The 23,809-nt window shown below is 42.8% G+C and overlaps 2 protein-coding genes across 2 annotated transcripts; one reads left to right on the top strand and one right to left on the bottom strand.

Annotated features, from left to right (window-relative positions):
- Nucleotides 1–8,227: 8,227 nt before the first annotated feature.
- Nucleotides 8,228–9,496, bottom strand: LOC137003896 (uncharacterized). Its single transcript, XM_067364179.1, has 3 exons — nt 9,489–9,496; nt 9,230–9,366; nt 8,228–9,058 (listed from the first exon to the last, which is right to left on the bottom strand). The coding sequence occupies exons 1-3, from the start codon at nt 9,494–9,496 to the stop codon at nt 8,259–8,261; spliced, it is 945 nt and encodes a 314-aa protein (XP_067220280.1). The 3' UTR covers nt 8,228–8,258.
- Nucleotides 9,497–13,422: 3,926 nt separating this feature from the next.
- On the top strand, nt 13,423–22,689 carry LOC137003889 (gastrula zinc finger protein XlCGF58.1-like). The gene is made up of 2 exons (XM_067364166.1): nt 13,423–13,501; nt 21,086–22,689. The coding sequence occupies exons 1-2, from the start codon at nt 13,423–13,425 to the stop codon at nt 22,687–22,689; spliced, it is 1,683 nt and encodes a 560-aa protein (XP_067220267.1).
- Nucleotides 22,690–23,809: the final 1,120 nt, after the last annotated feature.

Genomic DNA, 23,809 nt, shown 5'->3' with positions numbered 1-23,809 from the left:
AATGAAATGAAAGAAAGGAGATGTGAGTTGGTTGATTCAGTAAATTAGCTCAGGTCAGGATAAACATATTTTCTGTCTACACCTGTTGATGTTAACCTTGACTGAGCTAACGTTAACATACACCAGTGTGATAATGTAGGTTCTAGTTAATGTAGGTAACGTTAACTCAAAATGAAACCGAAATTAGGCTTGTCGCGATATTTAAATAACGTCTGATAATTGCGCTATTTTATACGACAAAAGTGGGAGTAATTGAACTAAAGAAATAGACTAGCACCAATTAAGTTTTCGTGCACTATATTCAAAGTCACCTGAAGCCATTCCATAGCTTCATGTGAGGGACAGAAGAATAATGTACATCGTTAAGTTACTGCGGTCAGAAACTCGTCTTCCCTCTGCTACAGCTGTCAATCATTCTCTGTTCAGCACTCAAACAGCGCGGCGCCTTCGGTAATGGCAGTCAGCACGGTAAAACTCTATAATATGATATATTCCTGTAACCCACCCAATTAATTGAGGTTGTTCCTATGTATTTTTTTTTTATGTATTTTTTTTCTCTTTCCTAATGCATAAAATGTTCAGACATTTTTTTTTATTTTACTTTTTAAAATTATTTTTATAATTATTAATTTGTTTTCGTGACGGACGAAAATAATTAAAAGAAACGCGTCGATGGGTGCTGACGTCACATGCGCGCCAGTTCGTTGAAGAGAGAGATGTGAGCCACATGTGCGGCTATTATTAATCTTGCCCATCTTCATCATTATTTTTCTAAATTGATGTCTGAACTGTTTTATTGCATTAGGTAAGTCACCATCATTCTTTATTTTCATAAATATTGTTTAAGCATTTGTTTGTTCATATAATGAAATGCGGATGGTTAATGCTGTTCCTTAAACTGGTACAAAGTGTGCAATACCATACTTGTAAAGTGTTTATGCTGAATTTATATACTTGTTAAAGCTATTTGCACATTTATGTTATGAAATAATGTTGTTAAAGTTTAAAAGTTGTAAACGTTATATGCATTTCGGTGATGGATGCTGACGTCACATGCGCGCCAGTTCGTTGAAGAGAGAGATGTGAGCCACATGTGCGGCTATTATTAATCTTGCCCATCTTCATCATTATTTTTCTAAATTGATGTCTGAACTGTTTTATTGCATTAGCGATTGGATGTTGCACCACAAAGTTTGAGGAGATTGGACTGTCTCAAGGTTTGGTGGTCGTGTTGGAGTCGCGCAGTGAGGGAGATCCGCGCTGGATTTGCACTACAGAATAATTGCGTCATCGGAGGACTCCGCTTGTTCCCTTTCGATACTTCACTCGTACTGCGTATGGGGAAAGGTCTCCCTTTTTCCCCGCTGCTGAAGCCTTTTTCAATAACGCAGTGTAACTGCACCGTCATTGGTTCACTCATAGACAAGTTGTTGAACCAATGACGGCGCGGCATAGCTGCGCGGCCTATGGCGACAAAGCGCGCGAATATTCCCGCCGAAATGGGCGGGGTTAAGGGCTATATAAGCAGGCGTTTCGCCATAGGATTTCAGTGTTTTCTCCTTCAGCGACGACCTCATCATCTCCTCGCTGATCTCCGCCTGAAGCCGAGAAGCTCGCCGCCTTCCTGACTGCTCTCGCCGCCGTCTGAAGAGGCTCCCGCAGCGGACTCGCCTGGACTCGCCGGACTGAGGACAGCGCCGGCGCCCTCTCCGACTGCAGCGTCAGCGCCGTCGCCGAGTCGCCGCCTCCCGCTTCCCGCTCCCGGCCGCTTCCTGTGTGTCCCCTGCCGCCATCCGGCGCGCCGTCTTGAGAGCTTCACCGCGGCTTAACGCCGCTCTAAAAGAGCGTATTTCAGCGGTTTTCACCGCTTCTAGAGCTTCCGCGGCCCTCGCCGCTCTAAAAGAGCCACCCAAGTGCCGTTTTCATGGCAACGGCGTCTTCTCAGATGCCCCGCCACTCGTGTGGCACGTGCAGGGCCCCCCTGCACGACGGTGATGGTCACAGCGAGTGCGTCGCTTGCCTGGGCAAGCCCCATGCGGACGGCGCGCTCGCTGGGGACTCATGCCCGCACTGCGAGTGCATGAGTCTCAGTTCCCTGCGCTCGCGGGTCGCCTTGTTCACAGAGGGTGATCTCGCCGCTCGCGCCCTCCCGTCTCCTTCCTACCGCGAGCCGGCTAGGAAGAGACAGCGGGGCAGAGCGACCCAGCGCCAGGAGATAGGCGAGCTCACGCCGGCCCAGTTCCCGCGTGCCTCGCCCTCTCCCCCGAGGGAACCCTCTCCCGTCCTGTTCTCTCGGCCTGAGCAGCGTCCCTCTGCGGAAGCGAGTGACCTTGTCTCATTCGGTGGAACAGACGACGAGCAAGACGACTCCATGTCTCTTGCGGCTTCCGAAGCAGAAGTGTGGGCTGGCGAATCGGACGATCCCGCCCCCCCGCCTCCCTTGGAGCCCATTGAACATGGCCAGGGCATGGATGCCGAGCTCCTCCGCATCCTATCCAGAGCCGTAGAAGAGCTGGACCTCGACTGGGCCCCACCTGAGGAGCCGTCGCGCAGTCGCCTTGACGAGTGGTTCCTGCCTGGCCGCCGCCAAGCCCCTCGCCAGCGAGCAGCGCCCTTTTTCCCGAGGTCCACGAGGAGCTGACGAAGTCGTGGCGCGCTCCGTACTCCGCCCGCCTTCATACCACGCACCGCTCCGCCCTCACTGCCGTCGACGGCGCCGAGGAAAAGGGATACGAGCACCTGCCACCCCTTGACGAAGCAGTGGCTGCTCACCTCTGCCCTCCCGCGGCTGTGGGATGGAAAGCTAAGAGGTCACTCCCTTCTAAGCCCTGCCGGACTACTTCCACCTTAGCTGGTCGAGCTTACACTTCGGCAGGACAGGCCGCTTCTGCGCTACACTCCATGGCCATATTCCAAGTCTTCCAGGCCAAACTCCTCCGCTCTCTGGACGAGTCTGGGATTGACGCGCCGGCTTTCAAGGACCTTCGCAGCGCTACTGACCTTGCCCTGCGAGCCACGAAGGCTACGGCTCAGGCCATCGGCCGTTCCATGGCCAGCCTGGTAGTGTTGGAGCGCCACCTGTGGCTTAACTTGACAGAGATCAAGGACAATGACAAGACGGCCTTCTTAGACGCCCCGGTCTCTCCCTCTGGTCTCTTCGGCCCTGCAGTGGATGGCTTCACTGAATGCTTCACAGCGGCACAGAAATCGTCTCAGGCCATGAGACATTTCCTGCCCAAGCGCTCCAGCTCTGCTTCCAGCCGCCCCAGGACTGCGTCGGCTCAGCAGCACAAGCCCGCTCCACCTGCAGCACCGCAGTCAGCGCCACCTAAGGAGCAACGCCAGCGCTCGCGCTCTGCCAAGCGCCATCCCTTCCCGAGACGCCAGGGACCCCGGCCCAAGATTGTGCTGGACCCGGTGCCTCCGAAGTCATCCTGATCTGCCAGGAAGGAAGAGGATGGGGAATCGTCCCGTCGCGACCGGACCACCCCAAAAGCTCCCACGAACATTTTCCCCTCCGCCTCGTTTAAATCCGGGCGTGGGAAACATGTTTCAAGTGACAACCGGGCCCACAACTGTTGCGCCCACTCCAAACGCCGTTTTCACGGCGAACAAATTTTTATATCATCTAAAAGGGAGCAAATTTCCTCTTCCGCTACTCTCGGTGTACAACCCCCTCAGCAGCGGTCTGTCACACGATATCATTCAACCCCTTGCCACTCGGGCCGAGGCTTGGCAGGCCATCCCCGATGTGTCAGATTGGGTCATGGGGATCGTAACTCAGGGTTACTCGCTCCAGTTTGCACGCCGGCCCCCTCGCTTCGGCGGGGTGCTTCAAACTTTGGTCAATCCGGACGACGCCCATGTCCTCCGAGCCGAAGTCATGACGTTGCTAAGAAAAGGAGCTGTGGAAATAGTTCCCCCCGCGGAAAGCGAGTCAGGCTTCTACAGCCGCTATTTTCTGGTCCCCAAGAAAGATGGTGGTCTCAGACCCATCCTGGATCTCAGCCTTTTAATCATTCCCTCATGAGACGGAAGTTCAAAATGCTGACACTGAAACAGATCCTCGCGCACATCTGCCCCGAGGACTGGTTCTGCTCGCTGGACCTGAAGGATGCGTATTTTCACATCCAGATAGCCCCTCGTCACAGACGATTCTTGAGATTCGCATACGAGGGAGTGGCATACCAATATACGGTCCTGCCCTTCGGGCTGTCTCTGGCTCCTTGCACTTTCACCAAGTGCATGGACTTTCCCCTCTCAGACAGGCGGGAATCCGAGTCCTGAATTATCTCGACGACTGGCTCATTCTAGCCCGTTCGCGAGTCGAGCTGGAACACCACAGATCCGTGCTCCTCAGCCATTTACAATGCCTGGGTCTCAGGGTCAACGCAACCAAGAGCTTGCTGTGCCCCACTCAACGAATATCGTTTCTGGGAGCAGTTTTCGACTCAGTCCATATGACGGCAGTAGTCTCGCCAGAGCGCGCTCTGACGATTCAGCAGCTCACAGCCTCAGTCAAGAACAGAGCCTGCCTCCCTCTGAAGTTTTTTCAGAGGCTGTTAGGGCTAATGGCTTCCGCCTCTCCGGTACTACAGCTCGGCCTTCTTCGGATGCGGCCTCTTCAGTACTGGTTGAAGTTCCGGGTTCCTCCCAGCGCTTGGCGGCACGGCCGCCTTCGCCTCAAGGTCAATCAGGCCTGTCTTCTAGCCCTGAAACCTTGGACGAACCCTGTATGGTTCAAGCGCGGAGTGCCCTTACAGGCGGTCTCACGAAGGACGGTGCTAGCAACAGACGCCTCCAACTCGGGTTGGGGCGCTGTGTGCGACGGCAGACCGGCCTTCGGCTCATGGAGCCAAGAGGAAAGCCTTCTGCACATCAACTGTCTAGAGATGCTAGCAGTGATGAAGGCCCTTCAGTTCTTTCAGGCTCATTTGACAGGGCGTCACGTTCTAGTCCAATCGGACAGTATGACAGTGGTGTCATATTTAAACCACCAGGGCGGTCTCTCGTCCAGCCGCTTATGCGCTCTGGCGAAACGTCTACTGGAATGGGCTCTTCCGAGGCTTCAGTCGCTCAGAGCGACTCATGTTCCTGGCAGGAACAATCTGGGTGCAGATATGCTGTCACGGAGCAACGTCCCCTCCGACGAGTGGACACTCCATCCCCAGGTTGTCCTCAGGATTTGGGAGCTCTTCGGGAAGGCAAAGATAGACCTCTTCGCCTCAGAAGACAACTCTCATTGCCCAACATTTTTCTCGAAGGAGGTCGACGCTCTGGCCCATTCATGGCCCAGCACGCTCCTTTACGCTTTTCCTCCGATCGCCCTGATCCCTCAGGTCATCAGGCGCATCAGAGAAGACCAACACAGAGTCCTTCTAGTGGCCCCGCTCTGGAGGAACCAGATTTGGTCCTCTGAGCTGTTCAAGCTCTCTCTGAGAGCCCCGTGGCCGATCCCCCTGAGACGGGACCTCCTCTCTCAGGCGAACAGGGCAATCTGGCACCCACAGCCGGAGCTCTGGGCTCTGCACCTCTGGTCCCTCGATGGGAGCCTACTAACCTCCCCAGGGACATCCTAAATACCATTTCTCAGGCTAGAGCGCCGTCCACGAGACGCCTCTACGACCAGAAATGGTCGGTCTTTGCTGACTGGTGTTCGTCACGCAACATAGACCCAATGGAGAGTGACGTATTTTCTATACTGTCTTTCCTCCAAGAACGCTTGGAAATGGGGCGCACCCCTTCCACGCTCAAGGTTTACGTAGCAGCCATTGCAGCGTTCCATGCTCCTATTGCTGGCCAATCAGTGGGACGAAACGGACTTGTCATCCGTTTCCTGAGGGGCGCTAGGCGATTGAATCCTCCTCGCCCCCTCACCGTTCCCTCCTGGGACCTGTCTTTGGTCCTCAGGGCCTTAAAAGGAGCCCCATTTGAACCAATGGGCTCAGTCGACCTCAGGCCATTGACGCTAAAAACCGCCTTGCTGTTAGCACTGGCCTCGGTTAAGCGTGTTGGCGATTTGCAGGCCCTCTCTGTGAGCCCTGCATGCCTCGAATTCGGGCCTGGAGACTCTAAGGTCGTTCTGAAACCCAGGCATGGCTACGTCCCTAAGGTGCTCTCAACGCCGTTTAGAGCTCAGGTCATCTCGCTCTCTGCTCTGCCCCCTTCGACGGAAGAGCAAGGGCTGGAGTTACTCTGCCCTGTCAGGGCATTGAGGACCTACATAGAGCGATCGCAGTCTTTCAGACAGTCAGATCAGCTCTTTGTCTGTTTTGGAGGCCGCACCAAAGGATCTCCGGTCTCAAAACAGCGCATTTCTCGTTGGATAGTGGACGCTATTACGCTGTGCTACTCCTCACTGGGAGCCAAATGCCCCATAGGAGTCAGAGCCCACTCCACTAGAGGGATGGCCTCCTCATGGGCTTGGTCCAACGGAGTTTCCATCCAAGACATCTGTGTGGCGGCCGGCTGGTCTTCGCCGTCCACCTTTGTCAGGTTTTACCATCTCGATGTCCCGACCTTACAGGCTCGAGTCCTTTCAGTGTGATTAGCGGCCTCAGATGAGCTCCGCCTCACGCTATCATGGAAATAAATTTCCTCTAAGTGTAACGCAAGGGTTCGGTAAGGGCTTGCCCTCTCGCTTGTCTTTTTGGCCCCCTCTCAGGTGTCCAAACTTCAAGCTATATCGTTCCCAGCCGTGGCACGGCGTGGTTGAATTCGTTCCCCATACGCAGTACGAGTGAAGTATCGAAAGGGAACGTACTCGGTTACTAACGTAACCTCGGTTCCCTGAGATACGGAACGAGTACTGCGATACTTGCCGTGCCACGAGGCTGCGGCTCAGGGTCGTCGCTTCAGTCGAATGACACTGAAATCCTATGGCGAAACGCCTGCTTATATAGCCCTTAACCCCGCCCATTTCGGCGGGAATATTCGCGCGCTTTGTCGCCATAGGCCGCGCAGCTATGCCGCGCCGTCATTGAACCAATGACGGTGCAGTTACACTGCGTTATTGAAAAAGGCTTCAGCAGCGGGGAAAAAGGGAGACCTTTCCCCATACGCAGTACTCGTTCCGTATCTCAGGGAACCGAGGTTACGTTAGTAACCGAGTACGTTCCCCTTTTCAGGGAACCATGGTTGCATACACAACCTGAGACGATTTGGTGTCATATCTTTTATATGGCATATCTTCCTGTTTATACTGTTATGAAAATGAAATATATATTCATTGTTTGCTCTGTTGTCCATTTTAAATTTAATGGATTTCTGAAAAAAAAAAAAAACTTTTCCATTTATACTATCCAGTGGTGTAAAGTATTTGAGTACATGTAATAAGTTACTATGCTTAAGTAGATTTTTTTGTGTAGGTACTTACTTTGTAGGGCTGTACTAGAATAATCGAATATTCGAATATTCGTTCGGTGGGGTGGCATTCGATTTTCAGTTTTGAGATTCGAATATTCTTTTTTTTTTTTTTCAACACGTGACTTCCGTCTCGGACTCATTCTCACTCATGCTTGAACCGCCCGTTGGCGAACGTAGTGATTTAGTTCATCTCATACTGAATAGGTACAAAATGCCCAAGACCTCAGCTGTTTGGGAGCACTTTAAATTAAGTGAGGATGACAAGACAAAGGCAGTGTGTCAAATATGCGATTTGAAACTGGCCTACCACAACAGCACCACAAGTTTGAAAAATCACCTGAGTTCTGTAAGTAGCACGCGGCAAAAAAAAAAAAAAAAAAAAAAAACTGCTTTTATGCGCTCAATTTGCTATGATAAATAGGCTAATTGCAAATACGACACTATTTAAAAACATACAGCAGCACAGGCTAATAATAATTTGTTTATAGGTACATCCACAGGTATCGCAGCCATCAACATGCTCAACAAAACCCAAAACTTCACAGCAGATCCTTTATATCTCAGGAGTGGGAACTCTGCCTTCGTTTTGGAAACCAAAGCATTTGAGTTGAGCTGTCTAGCTAGGCTAACATTACCTTGTTCTATTTAACCTATTACAGTTTATTCTATATAAGGGAGTGAATAAAATTTATTACAATTACTTTAAATTTACATTTACATTTACATTTAGTCATTTAGCAGACGCTTTTATCCAAAGCGACTTACAAATGAGAGTAGTAGAATCAATTAAATCAACATGAGAACAACAGTGTATAAGTGCTGAGTGAAGTCACAGTTTTAAATAAATAAATACACAGATAGGAGAAGAATATTAGTCAAGGTAAGTGCTACTACTACTGGGTCAAGTGCTGACGAAAAAGATACGTCTTTAGCATTTTTTTGAAAATGGCTAGAGACTCGGCTGCTCGGATAGAGCGTGGTAGGTCATTCCACCAGCCAGGAACAGTCCCGGAGAAGGTCCGTGAGAGTGATTTTGTGCCCCTATGTGATGGCACCACAAGGCGCCGTTCACTTGCAGAACGCAGGTTTCTGGAGGGCGCGTAAGTCTGAAGTAGTGAGTTAAGGTATAGCGGTGCAGAGCCAGCTGTCGTTCTGTAAGCAAACATCAGAGCCTTGAATTGGATGCGAGCAGCTACTGGCAGCCAGTGCAGACTGATGAAGAGAGGAGTGACGTGCGCTCTCTTCGGTTCGTTGAAGACCAGTCTTGCTGCAGCATTTTGGATCAGTTGTAGAGGCTTGATAGTGCATGCTGGAAGGCCAGCCAAGAGAGCATTACAGTAGTCCAGTCTGGATAGAACAAGAGCTTGGACAAGAATTTGTGTGGAATGTTCAGATAGGAAGGGTCTAATCTTCCTGATGTTGTACAAGGCAAATCTGCAGGACCGGGTCGTTGCTGCAACATGATCTGTGAAGGTTAGACCAGCATCCATCACCACTCCAAGGTTTCTGGCTGTCCTGGAAGGAGTGATGGTTGAAGACCCAAGTTGAACTGAAAGGTTGTGATGAAGTGTTGGGTTTGCACCGATCACAAGCAGTTCCGTTTTTGCAAGGTTGAGTTGGAGGTGGTGGTCCTTCATCCAGGCAGAAATGGCTGTCAGGCAGGCTGTGATGCGACCAGCAACCGTCGGATCATCTGGTTGGAATGAGAGGTAGAGTTGTGTGTCATCAGCATAACAGTGATGGGAGAAACCATGATCCTGAATGACCGATCCTAGTGATGACGTGTAGATGGAGAAGAGAAGTGGACCAAGCACAGAGCCCTGAGGTACCCCAGTAGCAAGATGATGTGACTTGGACACCTCACCTCTCCAAGATACCCTGAAGGACCTACCTGAGAGGTAAGACTCGAACCACTGGAGCGCGGTTCCCGTGATGCCCTTCGACATGAGTGTAGACAGGAGGATCTGGTGGTTCACTGTGTCAAAGGCAGCAGACAGGTGCCTTTGACACAGTGAAATTTAAATAGCCAACCCGTTACGGTGTCAGTAATTATTACATTTACGAATAATAAATGAATGTAGTTCAACAAACTGCAGGCTAATAATAATAAATTAAAAAAACACCGCAACATGCTTTCAATAAAAGCATCGCGCATTTTAAAGATTTAAATTAACAAAAAGTCAGAATAAGAATAAATCCCTTATATAGAATAAAACTAACTGTAATAGATATTACATTTTGTGTCATTTTAAAAACAATTCATTTATTATTCAACTGTTATAAGCGTATAAGCATGCTACCGTGTTCTTTATTTATTACAGTTCGTTGTAATCACTGTGTTACTAATTTAATTTCTGTTTTGGGATTCATTTGTTTTAAAGAAATGTTCGTTATTAATACCTTATTAAAGTTCATGCTCTCAACAGACTTTGTGTTTTGTATCACTTGTGCACTGTCCGTTTTCGGAGCATAAACCTGCCCGTGTAATGCGTACCGGAAACTGTTCTATTTAAAAGATTATTAAATGTTTATTAATATTTAAAGAATGTGTGCCACCTAATCATATTGCACCAAATACAACACTGCACTCCACTGGGTCTGCCGCAACACATTTACGATGCCGAAGAGTGAAACGTGAAGTCGTGAAAGATGATACAAATGCAAACCGACACTATTATTATATATTTAGCCCCACCCACCGAAGCTTCGAATATTCGATATTGATTGCCACCTAAGCTTCGAAGCTCAAAAAATGGCATTCGAAACAGCCCTATTACTTTGACTAAGTATCAATGATATATAGCAACTTTTACTCTCTACTTGACAACATTTTTATAACAAGTATATGTACTCTTTACTAAAGTACATTTGTAATGAGTAATGCAATATCTCATTACATTTTGCATGGTACCTAACTTTTTTCAGCAGCAGTTTATTTCTGCTACAAAAGAAGAGATATTGCCATCTACATGGCATTGAAGATACTATATATTTGTGAATCACAGGTGTTTCATATGACATAAGCACATGGCAGCAGTGGGTTATGAGGCTAAAAACCAGTCAACGTCCATTGCAAGTAGGCTTTGACTATTTAATATTACTCAACAGTATTTTATTTATCCATTATACTGAAGAAATCTTTTTGAAGGATAATGGTTTACTTATGCTCTTTTGAGCACTTAACTGAGGCTTGAGTGTTTGTAGACATTTAAGAGGCTGTTGTGTTGACTTTGATGTATTGCAATATTGAGGTGTTCAGTTTTATTTTGATTTAAAAGAATAAATGGGATTGCTTTTCTCACAAATCTCACAATCTTCATTTTTAACTAAAAATTATGTTATTGATTAATTCTAATCTGGTTTTGTATCAGGTCATAGCACAGAGTCAGCTCTTTTTAGGATAGCTAACAACCTTTTAGTAAAGATTGACTCTGGTAGCAGTGTTGCCTTAGTTTTGCTAGATCGTAGCATTTGATATGATTGATCATTTCATTTTATTGGAACGTTTAAGAGACATTGGGCATCCAATGAACTGCTCTGAGCTGATTTGCTTCTTATCTTCAAAATAGAACCTTTTCTGTTCAAATTGGAACTTTCCTCATCAATAGATTCTATCACATGTGGGGTCCCGCAAGGGTTCCATTTTGGGACGAGTGCTATTTTCATTGAATATTTTTATATATATTTATATTTTAGTTCTATTTTTAAGAAATATAGCATTTCGTACCACTTTTATGCTGATGACACTCAGATGTATCTGCCTAAAGTCTGGAGATGTTAAATCACTCTTTGAGTGTCTAAAAGATGTAAAATGCTGGATGAATAATAACTTTCTCCAGTTAAATGAGAAAAAGACAGAATTCATTATATTTGGCTCTAGTAGTGCAAATAATATAGCAACAAATTTAGGTCCTCTGTCATCCAACCTGAAGAATCTGGGTTTTTATCTTTGGCACAGAGTTAAAGTTTGACAGACAAATCAATTCAGTTGTGAAGAACAGTTTCTTTTAATTGCGAAATATCGCTAAACTCAAATCTGTCTTATCTTTCACTATCATTAATGCAAGGCTTTGTATCTGGGTGTAAGTCATCGCTGTCACATCTTCAGGGAGTTCAAAATGTTGCAGCAAGGTGCTGACAAACACAAGAAGATGGATTTCAAATATTGAAGATTCATCATAGATGTCATAGAGGTAAGGAAGACGGCTCATTAACCACTAAAAACGGTCGATCAAATGCAGTGTTTACCAGATGCTACGATCTATCTGGGAAGAGGGATCATATATCCCCTATTCTGGCCTCTTTACACCAGTTCATTTTAGAATAAAGTACAAGGTACTTTTGTATACTTCTAAAGCTCTGCATGGACTGGCACCAAAACATATTTCTGAGCTTATAAATTTTAGTTGTTCACAGAGATCCCAAAATCAGCTGCTCCTTGAAATTCCTCGGTCACGGTTAAAAAAGATTGCTGTTTCTCAGTTGCTGCTCCAAAGTGGTGGAAGGGTTTACCAATGTCTATCAGATCGTCTACCTCAGTAGACTTATTTAAAACTTGTCTTAAAGGTACAATTTGGGATTTTTTTTCCCGCTAGAGGTCGCTAGAAACCTATTCAAAACAAAGGCGTAGTTTGATGACGCCAAGTTTTAGAGCGGAAACTTGGGACATGTGGTCTCCATCTCAACGGACGGTGCAAAAGAATAGGGATTGGAGTCTGGAAAAACTCATGTTCGTGGATGCGATTATTAACGTTACTGTAGTATGAAGCAGAGCAGGACCGAGTGTTGCGGGAGCTGAACGAGGAGCTGGAGCGATTGATCAACACACGCCTCACGAGCAGCGGGACTTTTATTATGACACAGTCACCGGCGCCGCTTCCGCTTTTCCGGTCATGAGTTTACGGGAGCTGTCCTTGTCGACAGAACCAGCGGCAGATGGTAAACAGTAATTATGTTCCATAAATAAGTAACACAATCCACCATAAAACGTGCAAGAAGTAAATAAGGAACTGCTTAAAGCAAGCTAGTGGTTTGCTGGACGCTAGACACTACTTCCGCATTTGTCCACGGCACTGTTGTCATGTGGTTTCTATGTCAATAAAGGCGGTAACAAAGGTAACTGACGTCATTGACAGGCGACTGCATTGCCCCGTGTCACTGTGAATGGGAATTTTCTCATGATTTACAAGTAGTTGAAAACATTAGAGATATTGTTTTTTAATCAGCTGGACAAAATATATAATACTAGCCTAGTGGTTTTTGGATATTTTACTGCAAAAATTTTACATATTGTACCTTTAAGATGTTGTTTGATGAGGTCTTTGCTACTTTGTAAAAACCATTAGGTTTAGATTAAAAGTTTATTATTACTATATTATCTTTCTCTTATTTAAATGGTATTATCTCTTTCCCCCTATCTTATTGTGTTTTATTTTGTATTAATTCTATCCTTATATTTTGTGTTTTATCTAATCCCTTTGAAATTGTACAGCACTTTTGTACACTGTGTTTTTTAAGGTGCTTTATAAATAAATTTTGATTTGATTTTAAATCATAAATCATTACTACTTGTTTTTCACTGGCATGTACGAGTAAAATACTTTAGCACTGTTAAAATAAGATACTTAAGACATTTGCTGAAGTTGTATTGGAATTAGTGGCATGTTATAGCAATTGAAACTCTTTACAAAAGGGCAGAATCATTATCACAGGGAGAGTTTGGTTGTATTGTTCCCTTTTACTCATTTGCTAGAAGGTAATACCTTCAAAACTTCACACTCCAGTCCAGTGGGTGGCGGTAAAACACGTTTGTTTGTTTGCCAACCACCATTAAACCTCAGAGGAAGAAGATTAGTTTTCAGCATGATCTCTGGTGGTGTAATATTGACTTAATATAAACCGTTAGAAATGTACTTTTAGTAGAAAGATACATTTTGAATCAGGTCAATAAATAGTAATATTCAGTAATATTCCCATCCTCATAGACGGTAGTAAGGTTTGAAGCAAGCAGGAATATCTGGAGGAGCATCAACTGAACTGAGATCTGCTGCTGTGAAGATGGTGTTTGTTAAAGAGGAGAGTGAGGAGGACATGAGTGAACCAGAACCCTGGAGAATAAAACACGAGGAACAAGGAGGTTGGTGTCTATTCTTCATTCATATTTAATGACTGTTGTGCTACATTAAGCTAACTAATTTTTAGAGCTGTTTTACTGAAGTCTTGTTATTGCAACCCTGCCCAATGCTGTCCTCCAGACAATGTGTAATATAAAGCATATGAAAACAGTTATAGTGAATGTATTCATGTTGGCTGTGCTGTACATTATTAGGAAAAAAGTGTTAAAATACAAACATTACATTCTAAACCTAAAAACAACTGATTACTGCCTTGTAAAGCAGAAAATAAAATGACTAAATTAAAAATGATAATAAACAAAAGCACAACATTTTAACTTTAATAATTACATTAATGGGCTATACCTACAATAACGATTTTTACTGCTTTCAATAATATTACTTGTCACATGTAGAATTTTAAAACTGCAGAGTGTATTCACATGGTTGCCAGGTTGAGAAAAATAAGACACTTTGCAGATATTTTCATATTGCAGAAGTGTGAAGCTCTGATTGGGGGATTACATCTCTTGACCTCAAGATACCTAGTTTTGTTCCTCTGTGGACCAGATTAAACATTGTTCTAGTCTATATATTAGGACTGCACACTAATATTCTTATAAACATTCGTCGACTAGACGAGGCTTAGTCGACCAAAATTTTATTAGTTGGTTTGATGTAGAAAAAAAAACAACCACCTTTTTTTGTCCATGGGCGACAGATCATTAATGGCAGTTCTGGTAATTACAGTACAGTGCTCAGCGTAAATGGATGTACTCATACCCCTTTGAAAAGTAAGCTTTTTAACAATATCTCAATGAACACAAAAACAATTTCTGAAATGTTGACAAGACTAAGTTTAATATAACATCTGTTTAACTTGTAACATGAAAGTAAGGTTAATAATATAACTTGGATTACACATTTAATTTTACTCAAATTAGGGTGATGCAAAAAAGAGTACACTCCACCTTAAAAGTACTACTCCAAAAGTAGTGCAAACAGCAAAAGTAACAATCACCAACCATGCCTTCAGTTGTTTCAAAATAACAACAGAGTACAACTGCAAATAAATCCTGATAAAGTAACAAACATGTTAAAGTAACCTGATAAAGTAAAGAAGTTCAGTGTGAAACAGTCAATAACACACTCTTAGAATGTAAATCTAATACGTATGTGAAGCATGCTACCACCAATTAGGTAGTTGACTTTTCAATACTCTTGTCCCACAGAAGAATTTGTAAAAATCTCACAGCGCGCGAGTTCTCTTTTGCATAACCGTTCAATTCTGTGCCGATCCGGGCCAGCTGGTACGGTTATGTTCTCATTTTCCAGTGCGTGTCTGTAATGTAATACAAAAGCATCAGTCGTTGCCTTGGTAACACAATGGTTTTTTTGCCTCTTGGCTTCTATCTACAAGTTTCCTACACCCAATGAGGCCTTGGGTCAAAAGTTGGAGTGTCTTCCCTTTTGAAGTAAACAAGCTGGACATGACACTCATTTATTCAACAGTTGACAGTCATTCAAGATTTAGCGATCCAAACTTGTGAATGTTTGTGAATGAAAAATGTTACAGTAACAGTAATTTATTAATTAATATCAGAAGTGCATATCAGTCAAGCTGAATCTAACTAATATTTATATTGACATAAAAAGAGAACACATACCTATACAGTTGCACCTGCTTCCATTTATCTATGATCACAAGAATGCACAAAACAACTCTAAGGCTTTTAAGTCCAAAGGCTTACACATTTAGAATATATTTATAACATACCCTATGTTTACGTAATTTTTCTGAGCACTTCTATTAATTTTCCTCTAAATGATGCAATCCGAGGACGCTTGACCGATCTCTCGAACTGTTATCCTTTCAGCCAGAGCAACAGAGGGAGCTCATATTGTGAACCATTACACCCCTAATATATATATATATATATATATAATATATATATATATATATATATATATATATATATATACTGCCCAGCCTAAGAAGTCGCTGTTTGGATTTTAATGTGCAAATACTTAAGTCTATGGATGGAACATTATTAAAATGAGTATTATGTTTCTAGCAGTGACTTTGATTTTGCCAAACTACTGGACTAGCATGAAAATATAATTTTTAGTCATTTTTGCGCATTTGTTGAAACAGGGTTTTGATGTCATCTATATGTGAACATTTTTCAAAAACGCAAAAGAAAAATGTTTGTTTTTATTACATTGTTGTCATGTAAAGGTATCCTAATTAGTACCAAGGTCCTATTTTTTTCCTAAGGATTATTAGGGCCCAAGCCCTGAAAGGGCGAAGGCCATAGCAACACTCAACAGAAGGGCAATTTAGGGTTGTTTGGAAAACTCATGTTCTGGAATTTGGTATACTCCTCCTAGGGAATTCATCCAAACAGACAACATGAAGTCAAGACATTGGGGATGTTAAATTGTGAGCAGATTTCTGATATCTCAAACGGTTTGGCCATGGTGTTGAAACAAATTTATGGCAAGAAAAGGGAAACGGGCAGTGTTATAACTTCTGAATACATTGACTGATTTGGGTAAAACTTCAGCTGTATGTTTATTGTAGGAGGCCAGTCACATGAATGTGATTATTGAGTCAAAGTCATAGTGCTACCAACTGGCAGCAGGAAGTGTCACTTTCAAAATGCTTTGAAATCGCCCTCTTATTTTGCTTCAGTCTTAATAGCATCAGAATAATGTCAAGACACAGCAGATGCACACCTGTAAAAGGATTCTTGATATCTTGAATACGGTTGTCATGGCATCACATTCAATTTTAATATTCCTTATGGGGGATTCTAAAGGCAAGGCAAGGCAATTTTATTTGTATAGCACATTTCATACACAATGGTAATTCAAAGTGCTTTACATAAAAAAGAATAATAAAAATAGAACATAAGGAATAGAAATAACAGTATACATAAAAGATATAAAATACATTAAAAATGAAATAAAAACAGGAAAAGGAATTAAAAGAATAAAAAGATAATACGTATACAATAAAGTGCAAACAGTTCGGACATAGCACAGTGCTCAATCAGCAAATGCATAGATAAAAAGATGTGTTTTGAGTCTGGATTTGAATGTGGCTACTGTTGGAGCACACCTGATCTCTTCTGGAAGCTGGTTCCAGCTGCGGCTGGCATAACAGCTAAAAGCAGACTCTCCTTGCTTTGAGTGAACCCTTGGTATTTCTAAATGACCTGATCCTGATGATCTGAGTGATCTGTTAGGTTTATATTCTATGAACATATCTGCAATGTATTGAGGTCCTAGGCCATTGAGTGATTTATAAACAAGTAACAGTACTTTAAAATCAATTCTAAATGCAACTGGAAGCCAGTGCAAGGACCTGAGGACTGGTGTGATGTGTTCATGTTTTCGGGTTCTGCTCAGAATCCTAGCAGCAGCGTTCTGTACGAGCTGCAGCTGTCTTATGGTCTTTTTGGGAAGACCAGTGATGAGCCCATTACAATAATCCACCCGGCTGGTGATGAAAGCATGAACAAGTTTCTCTAAGTCTTGACGAGACAAAGCATCTAATTCTTGCAATATTTTTGAGATGATAATACGCTGATTTAGTTATTGTCTTTACATGGCTACTGAAACTCAGGTCTGACTCCAAGGTCACACCAAGATTCCTGACTTGATTTTTAGTTGTTTGACCCTTAGAGTGAAGGTACATATTCACTTTGAAAACTTCATCTTTGTTTCCAAACGCAATGACTTCAGTTTTGTCTTTGTTTAACTGAAGGAAGTTTAGACACATCCAATTTTTAATTTCATCAATGCATTGGCACAGGGTTTCAATGGGGCTGTAGTCGTTAGGTGATAGGGCTAGGTAAATCTGGGTGTCATCTGCATAGCTGTGATATGCAATTTGGTTCTTTCTCATTATTTGGCTCAGTGGCAGCATATATAGGTTGAACAGGAGGGGTGCGAGTATTGAACCTTGAGGGACTCCGCATATCATGGATGTCCACTCAGACTTATGGTCACCGATACTCACATAATAACCTCTCCCTTCTAAGTATGACCTGAACCATTTTAGGACCATCCCAGAAAGCCCAACCCAGTTTTCCAGCCTGTCAAGAAGAATGTTGTGATCGACAGTGTCAAACGCAGCACTGAGGTCAAGTAGAACCAGCACTGTTAATTTACCTGTATCTGTGTTAAGGCGAATATCATTTATTATCTTTGAGTGCTGTCTCTGTGCTGTGATGCGGTCGGAAACCAGATTGAAAGTTATCAAAGTATCCATTCAAGCTTAAGAACTTGTTCAGCTGATTGAAAACAACTTTTTCAATGATCTTGCCTATGAAAGGAAGATTTGAGATTGGCCTGTAGTTGCTCAATATGGTGTTATCCAGATTGCTTTTTTTCAGGAGGGGCTTAACAACTGCAGTTTTCAGGGATTTTGGAAAAGTCCCAGAGAGAAGTGAGGCATTTACCACTTCTAGGAGATCTGCTTCTAAACAGTTTAACACTCTTTTGAAAAAAGATGTGTGAAGTGTGTCAAGGGCGCAGGTTGATGTTTTAAGGTGCTGTACTGTTTCTTCCAAAATTTTACCATCAATTGCTTCGAAATCAGACATAATAGCTACTTTCTGAGGTTGTGATCTGATCTGTTTTACCCCAGTGCAGCTCAAGGATGTGCTGATCGCCTTTCTGATATTATTAATTTTCTCAGAGAAGAAGGAAGCAAACTCACAGCATTTGCTGTCTGAGAGCATTTCACTGGGAATCTGACTTGGGGGGGTTTGTTAGTCTCCCTACTGTAGCAAAAAGAGTGCGGGTGTTGTTTAAGTTTCTGTTTATAATATTTGAGAAGAAGGTCTGCTTTGCCTAATACCACATTGAAAGCATGAAGAATATCTTTATAGATGTTATAATGGATTTCAAGTTTTGTCTTTCGCCACATGCGCTCAGCTTTTCTGCATTGTCTTTTCATATTTTGCACTGCTGTTGAGTTTCTCCATGGTGCTTTTTGTCTGCCACTTTTCTTCCTGACTTTCACAGGAGCAATGTTATCAATAACATTCTGTACTTTTGAGTTAAAAGAATCAAGGAGAAAATCAACAGAGTCTGCAGATATGCTTGGTGTTAAAGATATAGCCTTCATAAACAGTGCACTAGTGTTCTCATTTAAGCATCGCTTTTTGACCGAGACAGATCTAGCTTCAACAGTCGGACAGATCAATATTTCAAAGAAAATACAGAAATTATCAGATAGCGCTACATCCTTAATGACAATGGATGAAATGTTTAGACCCTTACTGATAATTAAATCTAGAGTGTGTCCACGATTGTGTGTAGGTCCATGTACATGCTGAGTCAGATCAAAAGTATTCAAAACAGTTATGATTTCTTTTGCCATATTGGATTCTGCATTTTCTATGTGGATGTTAAAGTCCCCAGTAATAGCAAAACAGTCAAACTCTGAGGAAATTGCTGATAACAGTTCTGTAAAGTCCTCCACAAAGGCTGGAGAGTATTTTGGAGGCCTGTAGATAACTATAAGTAGAATGCGAGGAGCACCTTTTAATACAATACCCAAGTATTCGAAAGACAAGTAATCACCAAATGACACTTGCTTACATTGATAAATATCTTTAAAAAGAGCAGCTAGACCCCCACCTCTCTTAACAGCTCTGCAGACACTCATAAAAGTAAAGTTAGGAGGGGCTGTTTCATTGAGGATTGTTGCACTGCAGCTGTCTTCTAGCCAGGTTTCATTTAGAAGCATAAAATCCAGGTTGTTTGTGGTTATTAAGTCATTGACTAGAAGTGATTTATTTTTAAGTGAGCGGATGTTTAAAATTGCTAACTTAACAGTCTTACTTTTTTTCCCTACACCAATCTTAGTTTGACGTGTAATAGGTAGCAGATTAAATGGGTTTGCCAAACGGTTTGAAAAGGCCTTAGGCTTTCTATAACGTAGTAAAACAGAAATAGAGAAAGCTGCAGGCACACTGGGTTCCCGCTTGTTCTGTAAACATTTGATAAAGTCACTGTTATCATAGCGGGGACCCGACACACATCACTGAGAGCTGTTATCGGTTGTTTTTAATTAACCTAGAACAGTTGAAGGAGGGTGAGGGCGCTGGCGTTGTGGCAGGGGCCGAAGAGCTCTCGCAGGAGGAGGGGGAGGGCGAGCTGGGCCCACAGGCTTTGGTGGTTTCGGGGCTTGACGCACTTGGCATGCTTAAAATTGCATCAAATTTGACACACACATCAGAGTTACCAGCCAGAAGACATGGACAAAGCCTTAGAAATGGCTGTGGAGGGGGGTCTGTATAGCAAAAAGTTTTATCTAAAGTTGGGGGTTTAGCCCCCGATATACTTCAGATGAAATCAAAGAACGAACTGATGTGACGTCATTCTGAACAAAATTGTTTTGGGAGTTCGAAACGGCTTGCCAAAGTGAACTCTTAGGAAAAGTTCGCTCCAGCTGCAAAACACCTTCGTATTACCTTGAGGATAACGTAATTGGTGGTATGTGCTGAGACTCCGCCTTCTTTCGCATGTACAGCACATATTTACATATTCATCTAACTATCGCTCTCAGCGGCGGTTAGCGGTGTCAGATGCTCAATTACAGTATATCGCTGCTCACGTAATTCGAACTTTGTTTTACCCCTAAACGTAAAAACAGAAAAAAAACTTTTTTTGAAGTATACTGGGGCCTTTAGTTTTACCTAGTCACCAAACTCGGTACATATGTTGTTCTCACAACTTTCAATTTAGTCATTAGTTCTGATCAACAGGAAGTCAGTTATTTTGGTTTGAATGCTGTTTTTTTTCTCAAATTTTAACTACTGCTCCAAAAGCTGTCATACAATTGACACCAAACTTTTCAACATGAAGTCAAAACATTAAGGATGCTACACTGTGGACAGATATTGGATATCTCAAATGGTTTGGCTGTGGCGAAGCAACGTATTTATGATGAAATGTTCATTGTAGGAGGCAGATCACATGGATGTGTCTGTTAGTCAAAGTCATAGCACCACCAACTGGCAACAGGAAGTGTCACCTTAAAAATGCTTTGAAATCACCCTCTTATTTTTACCCAATTCACTTAAAACTTCATCAGAATAATGTCAAGACATGGCAGATGCTGACCTGTGAAAGGATTCTTGATATCTTATATACTGTTGCCATGGCAACACGTGAAACTTTTATAATATTTTTTTGAAAAATCAGACTTTGAGTTTACTCCTCGTAGTTGATTCATGCAATCGGCACCAAACCCAGTCAACATGAAACAAACACAGCGAAGATACTAAATTATGAACATTTGTAGGATATCTCGAGCAGTGTTGCCATGGCAAGGGATTAAAGTAGTTCTGTCATGACAACTCTCGGAGTGTTTGGTATGGTAATGGATATAACAATGTAGATATTTGTAGACTTGGCGGAATAGATCTGCTACGCTGCTGCTGCTTGCGCCATGCACAGGTTTCCTTAAGCCACTGGAGTGGTGGTGGCTCCGGGGCTTGGTCCTGTCATCGCTGCTTGCAGCTATATTTTCCTTTTATTTCCATTTGTCCCTATTGATTTTCATCATTTTAATGTTTTCATTTTAGGCTTGGTGAAAGTGAAAGAGGAAAGAGAAGATCTGAATGAGGTGGAGGAGGAATATCAGCATCAGAAAGCTCATGATATCACCGTTGGAGAAAAAACATTAAGTTCTTCCAAAACTGAAAACAGTTGCTCACAAAGCAGCATTCAAATAACAGAAGTCAAAAGGCTATTCACCTGCTCTCGGTGTGGAAATACTTTCACGCGTAAGGACAGCCTTATGAATCACATGTTAATTCATACTGGAAAAAGGCCTTTTACCTGCTCCCAGTGTGGAAACACTTTCACACGTAAGGACAGCCTTAAGAATCACATGTTAATTCATACTGGAAAAAAGCCATTCACCTGCTCTCAGTGTGGAAAAACTTTTTCACGTAATGGAGTCCTTAGGAATCACATGAGAATGCACACTGGAATAAAGCCTTTCACTTGCTCTCAGTGTGGAAACACTTTCAGACGTAAAGAAAACCTTCAGAAGCACATGCTAATTCATACTGGAAAAAAGCCTTTCGCCTGCTTACAGTGTGGAAACACTTTCACACGTAAAGAAAGCCTTATGAATCACATGTTAATTCATACTGGAAAAAAGCCTTTCGCCTGCTTACAGTGTGGAAACTCTTTTGCACGTAAAGGAATCCTAAAGAATCACATGAAAATTCACACTGGATTAAAGCCTTTTACATGCTCTCAGTGTGGAAAGTGTTTTACACAGAAAAGACAACTTAATGAGCATGTGCTAATTCACACTTCAGAAAAGCCTTTCAGCTGCCCTCAGTGTGAAAAGACTTTCACACGTAAAGGATACCTTGAGAATCACATGTTAACTCATGCTGGAATAAAGCCTTTCAGCTGCTCTCAGTGTGGAAACAGTTTTACACAGAAAAGACAACTTAATGATCATTTGCTAATTCACACTTCAGAAAAGTCTTTCAGCTGCTCTCAGTGTGGAAACACTTTCACATGTAAAGGAAGCCTTAAGAGTCACATGTTAATTCACACCGGAATAAAACCCTTCGTCTGCTCCCAGTGTGGAAAGAGTTTTGCACAGAAAGGACACCTTAAGGATCATTTGGTAATTCACGCTTCAGAAAAGCCTTTTACCTGCCCTCAGTGTGGAAACTCTTTCACACGGAAAGGAAGCCTGAAGAATCACATGTTGATTCATGCTGGAGTAAAGCCTTATACCTGTTCTCACTGTGGAAAGAGTTTTAGAGGTAAAGGACACCTTAAGGATCATTTGGTAAAACACACTTCAGAAAAGCCTTTTACCTGCCCTCAGTGTGGAAAATCTTTCACATGTAAAGAAAGCCTTGAGAATCACTTGTTAATTCATGCTGGGAAAAAGTCTTTCAGCTGCTCTCATTGTGGAAAGAGTTTCACCTGTATACAAGGATTTAATAGTCACATGAGAATTCACACTGAAGAGATGCGGTACACATGTCATCTGTGTGAGAAGAGATTTAAATGGAACACGAGTCTCAGAGCTCATCTTCGCCATTCTCACTCTGCAGTAATGCAGTTTAAAGGAGCAGTAAGCAATTTCGGAGGAACACTGTTGAAAGTAGATCAGACCGAGCAGCATAACACGCATGTAGCTAATCAGCAGTAGGGGGCGTGTCCACTCATGATGGGGGAGGACAGAGATGGTGTGATCCATTCGACCAAAGTGGACTGCGAAGTGGACTTCATCTTAACTGTGATTAAGTTTGCCACCCTAAAGGGTTAGTTCACCCAAAAATGAAAATTTTGTCATTTATTACTCACCCTCATGCTGTTTCACACCCATAAGACCTTCGTTAATCTTCGGAACACAAATTAAGATATTTTAGTTGAAATCCGATGGCTCAGTGAGGCCTTCATAGGGAGCAATGACACTTCCTCTCTCAAGATCCATTAATGTACTAAAAACATATTTAAATTAGTTCATGTGAGTACAGTGGTTCAATATTAATATTATAAAGTGACAAGAATATTTTTGGAGCGCCAAAAAAACAAAATAATGACTTATTTAGTGATGGCCGATTTCAAAACACTGCTTCATGCAACATCGGAGCATAAATGAATCAGCGTATCGAATCCTCCTGGAGCAGTGTTTTGAAATCGGCCATCACTAAATAAGTCATTATTTAGTTTTTTTTGGCGCTCCAAAAATATTCTCGTCACTTTATAATATTAAAATTGCAACCACTGTACTCACATGAACTGATTTAAATATGTTTTTAGTACCTTTATGGATCTTGAGAGAGGAAATGTCATTGCTCCCTATGGAGGCCTCACGGAGCCATCGGATTTCAACTAAAATATCTTAATTTGTGTTCTGAAGATGAACGAAGGTCTTACAGGTGTGGAACGGCATGAGGGTAAGTAATAAAGGACATCATTTTCATTTTTGGGTGAAATAACCCTCTAAGTGTGATTGCAATCGGTAGGGAGCGAACATGTTCAGTTCGAATGGCACTGCGAATGGCATAGGAAATAAGGGAACATCGATACATCACTTCACAGGAAGTAGAGAGGAAAAATAAACTGCACTTTGTCACCAGTAATAACTAACAATGGAGCAGAGCCGTTGAGTTTTTAAATGGCTATACGATAGAGGAATTTACGAATGTGTTTTAAGCATTCATAATTTTTGTTATAGAAACTAAAGTATTTATGAATTGTTATGGTGATGAAAGTTACATTTGCATAATCTATTGTATAAATAGGTATGATAAAATAAAAGTGTT

This window comes from Chanodichthys erythropterus, chromosome 3, assembly GCF_024489055.1.
Source record: "Chanodichthys erythropterus isolate Z2021 chromosome 3, ASM2448905v1, whole genome shotgun sequence".
NCBI classification, from domain to species: Eukaryota; Metazoa; Chordata; class Actinopteri; order Cypriniformes; family Xenocyprididae; genus Chanodichthys; species Chanodichthys erythropterus.
The sequence above is the reverse complement of the archived record's forward strand: the minus strand, read 5'-3'. Positions and strand labels throughout refer to the sequence as shown.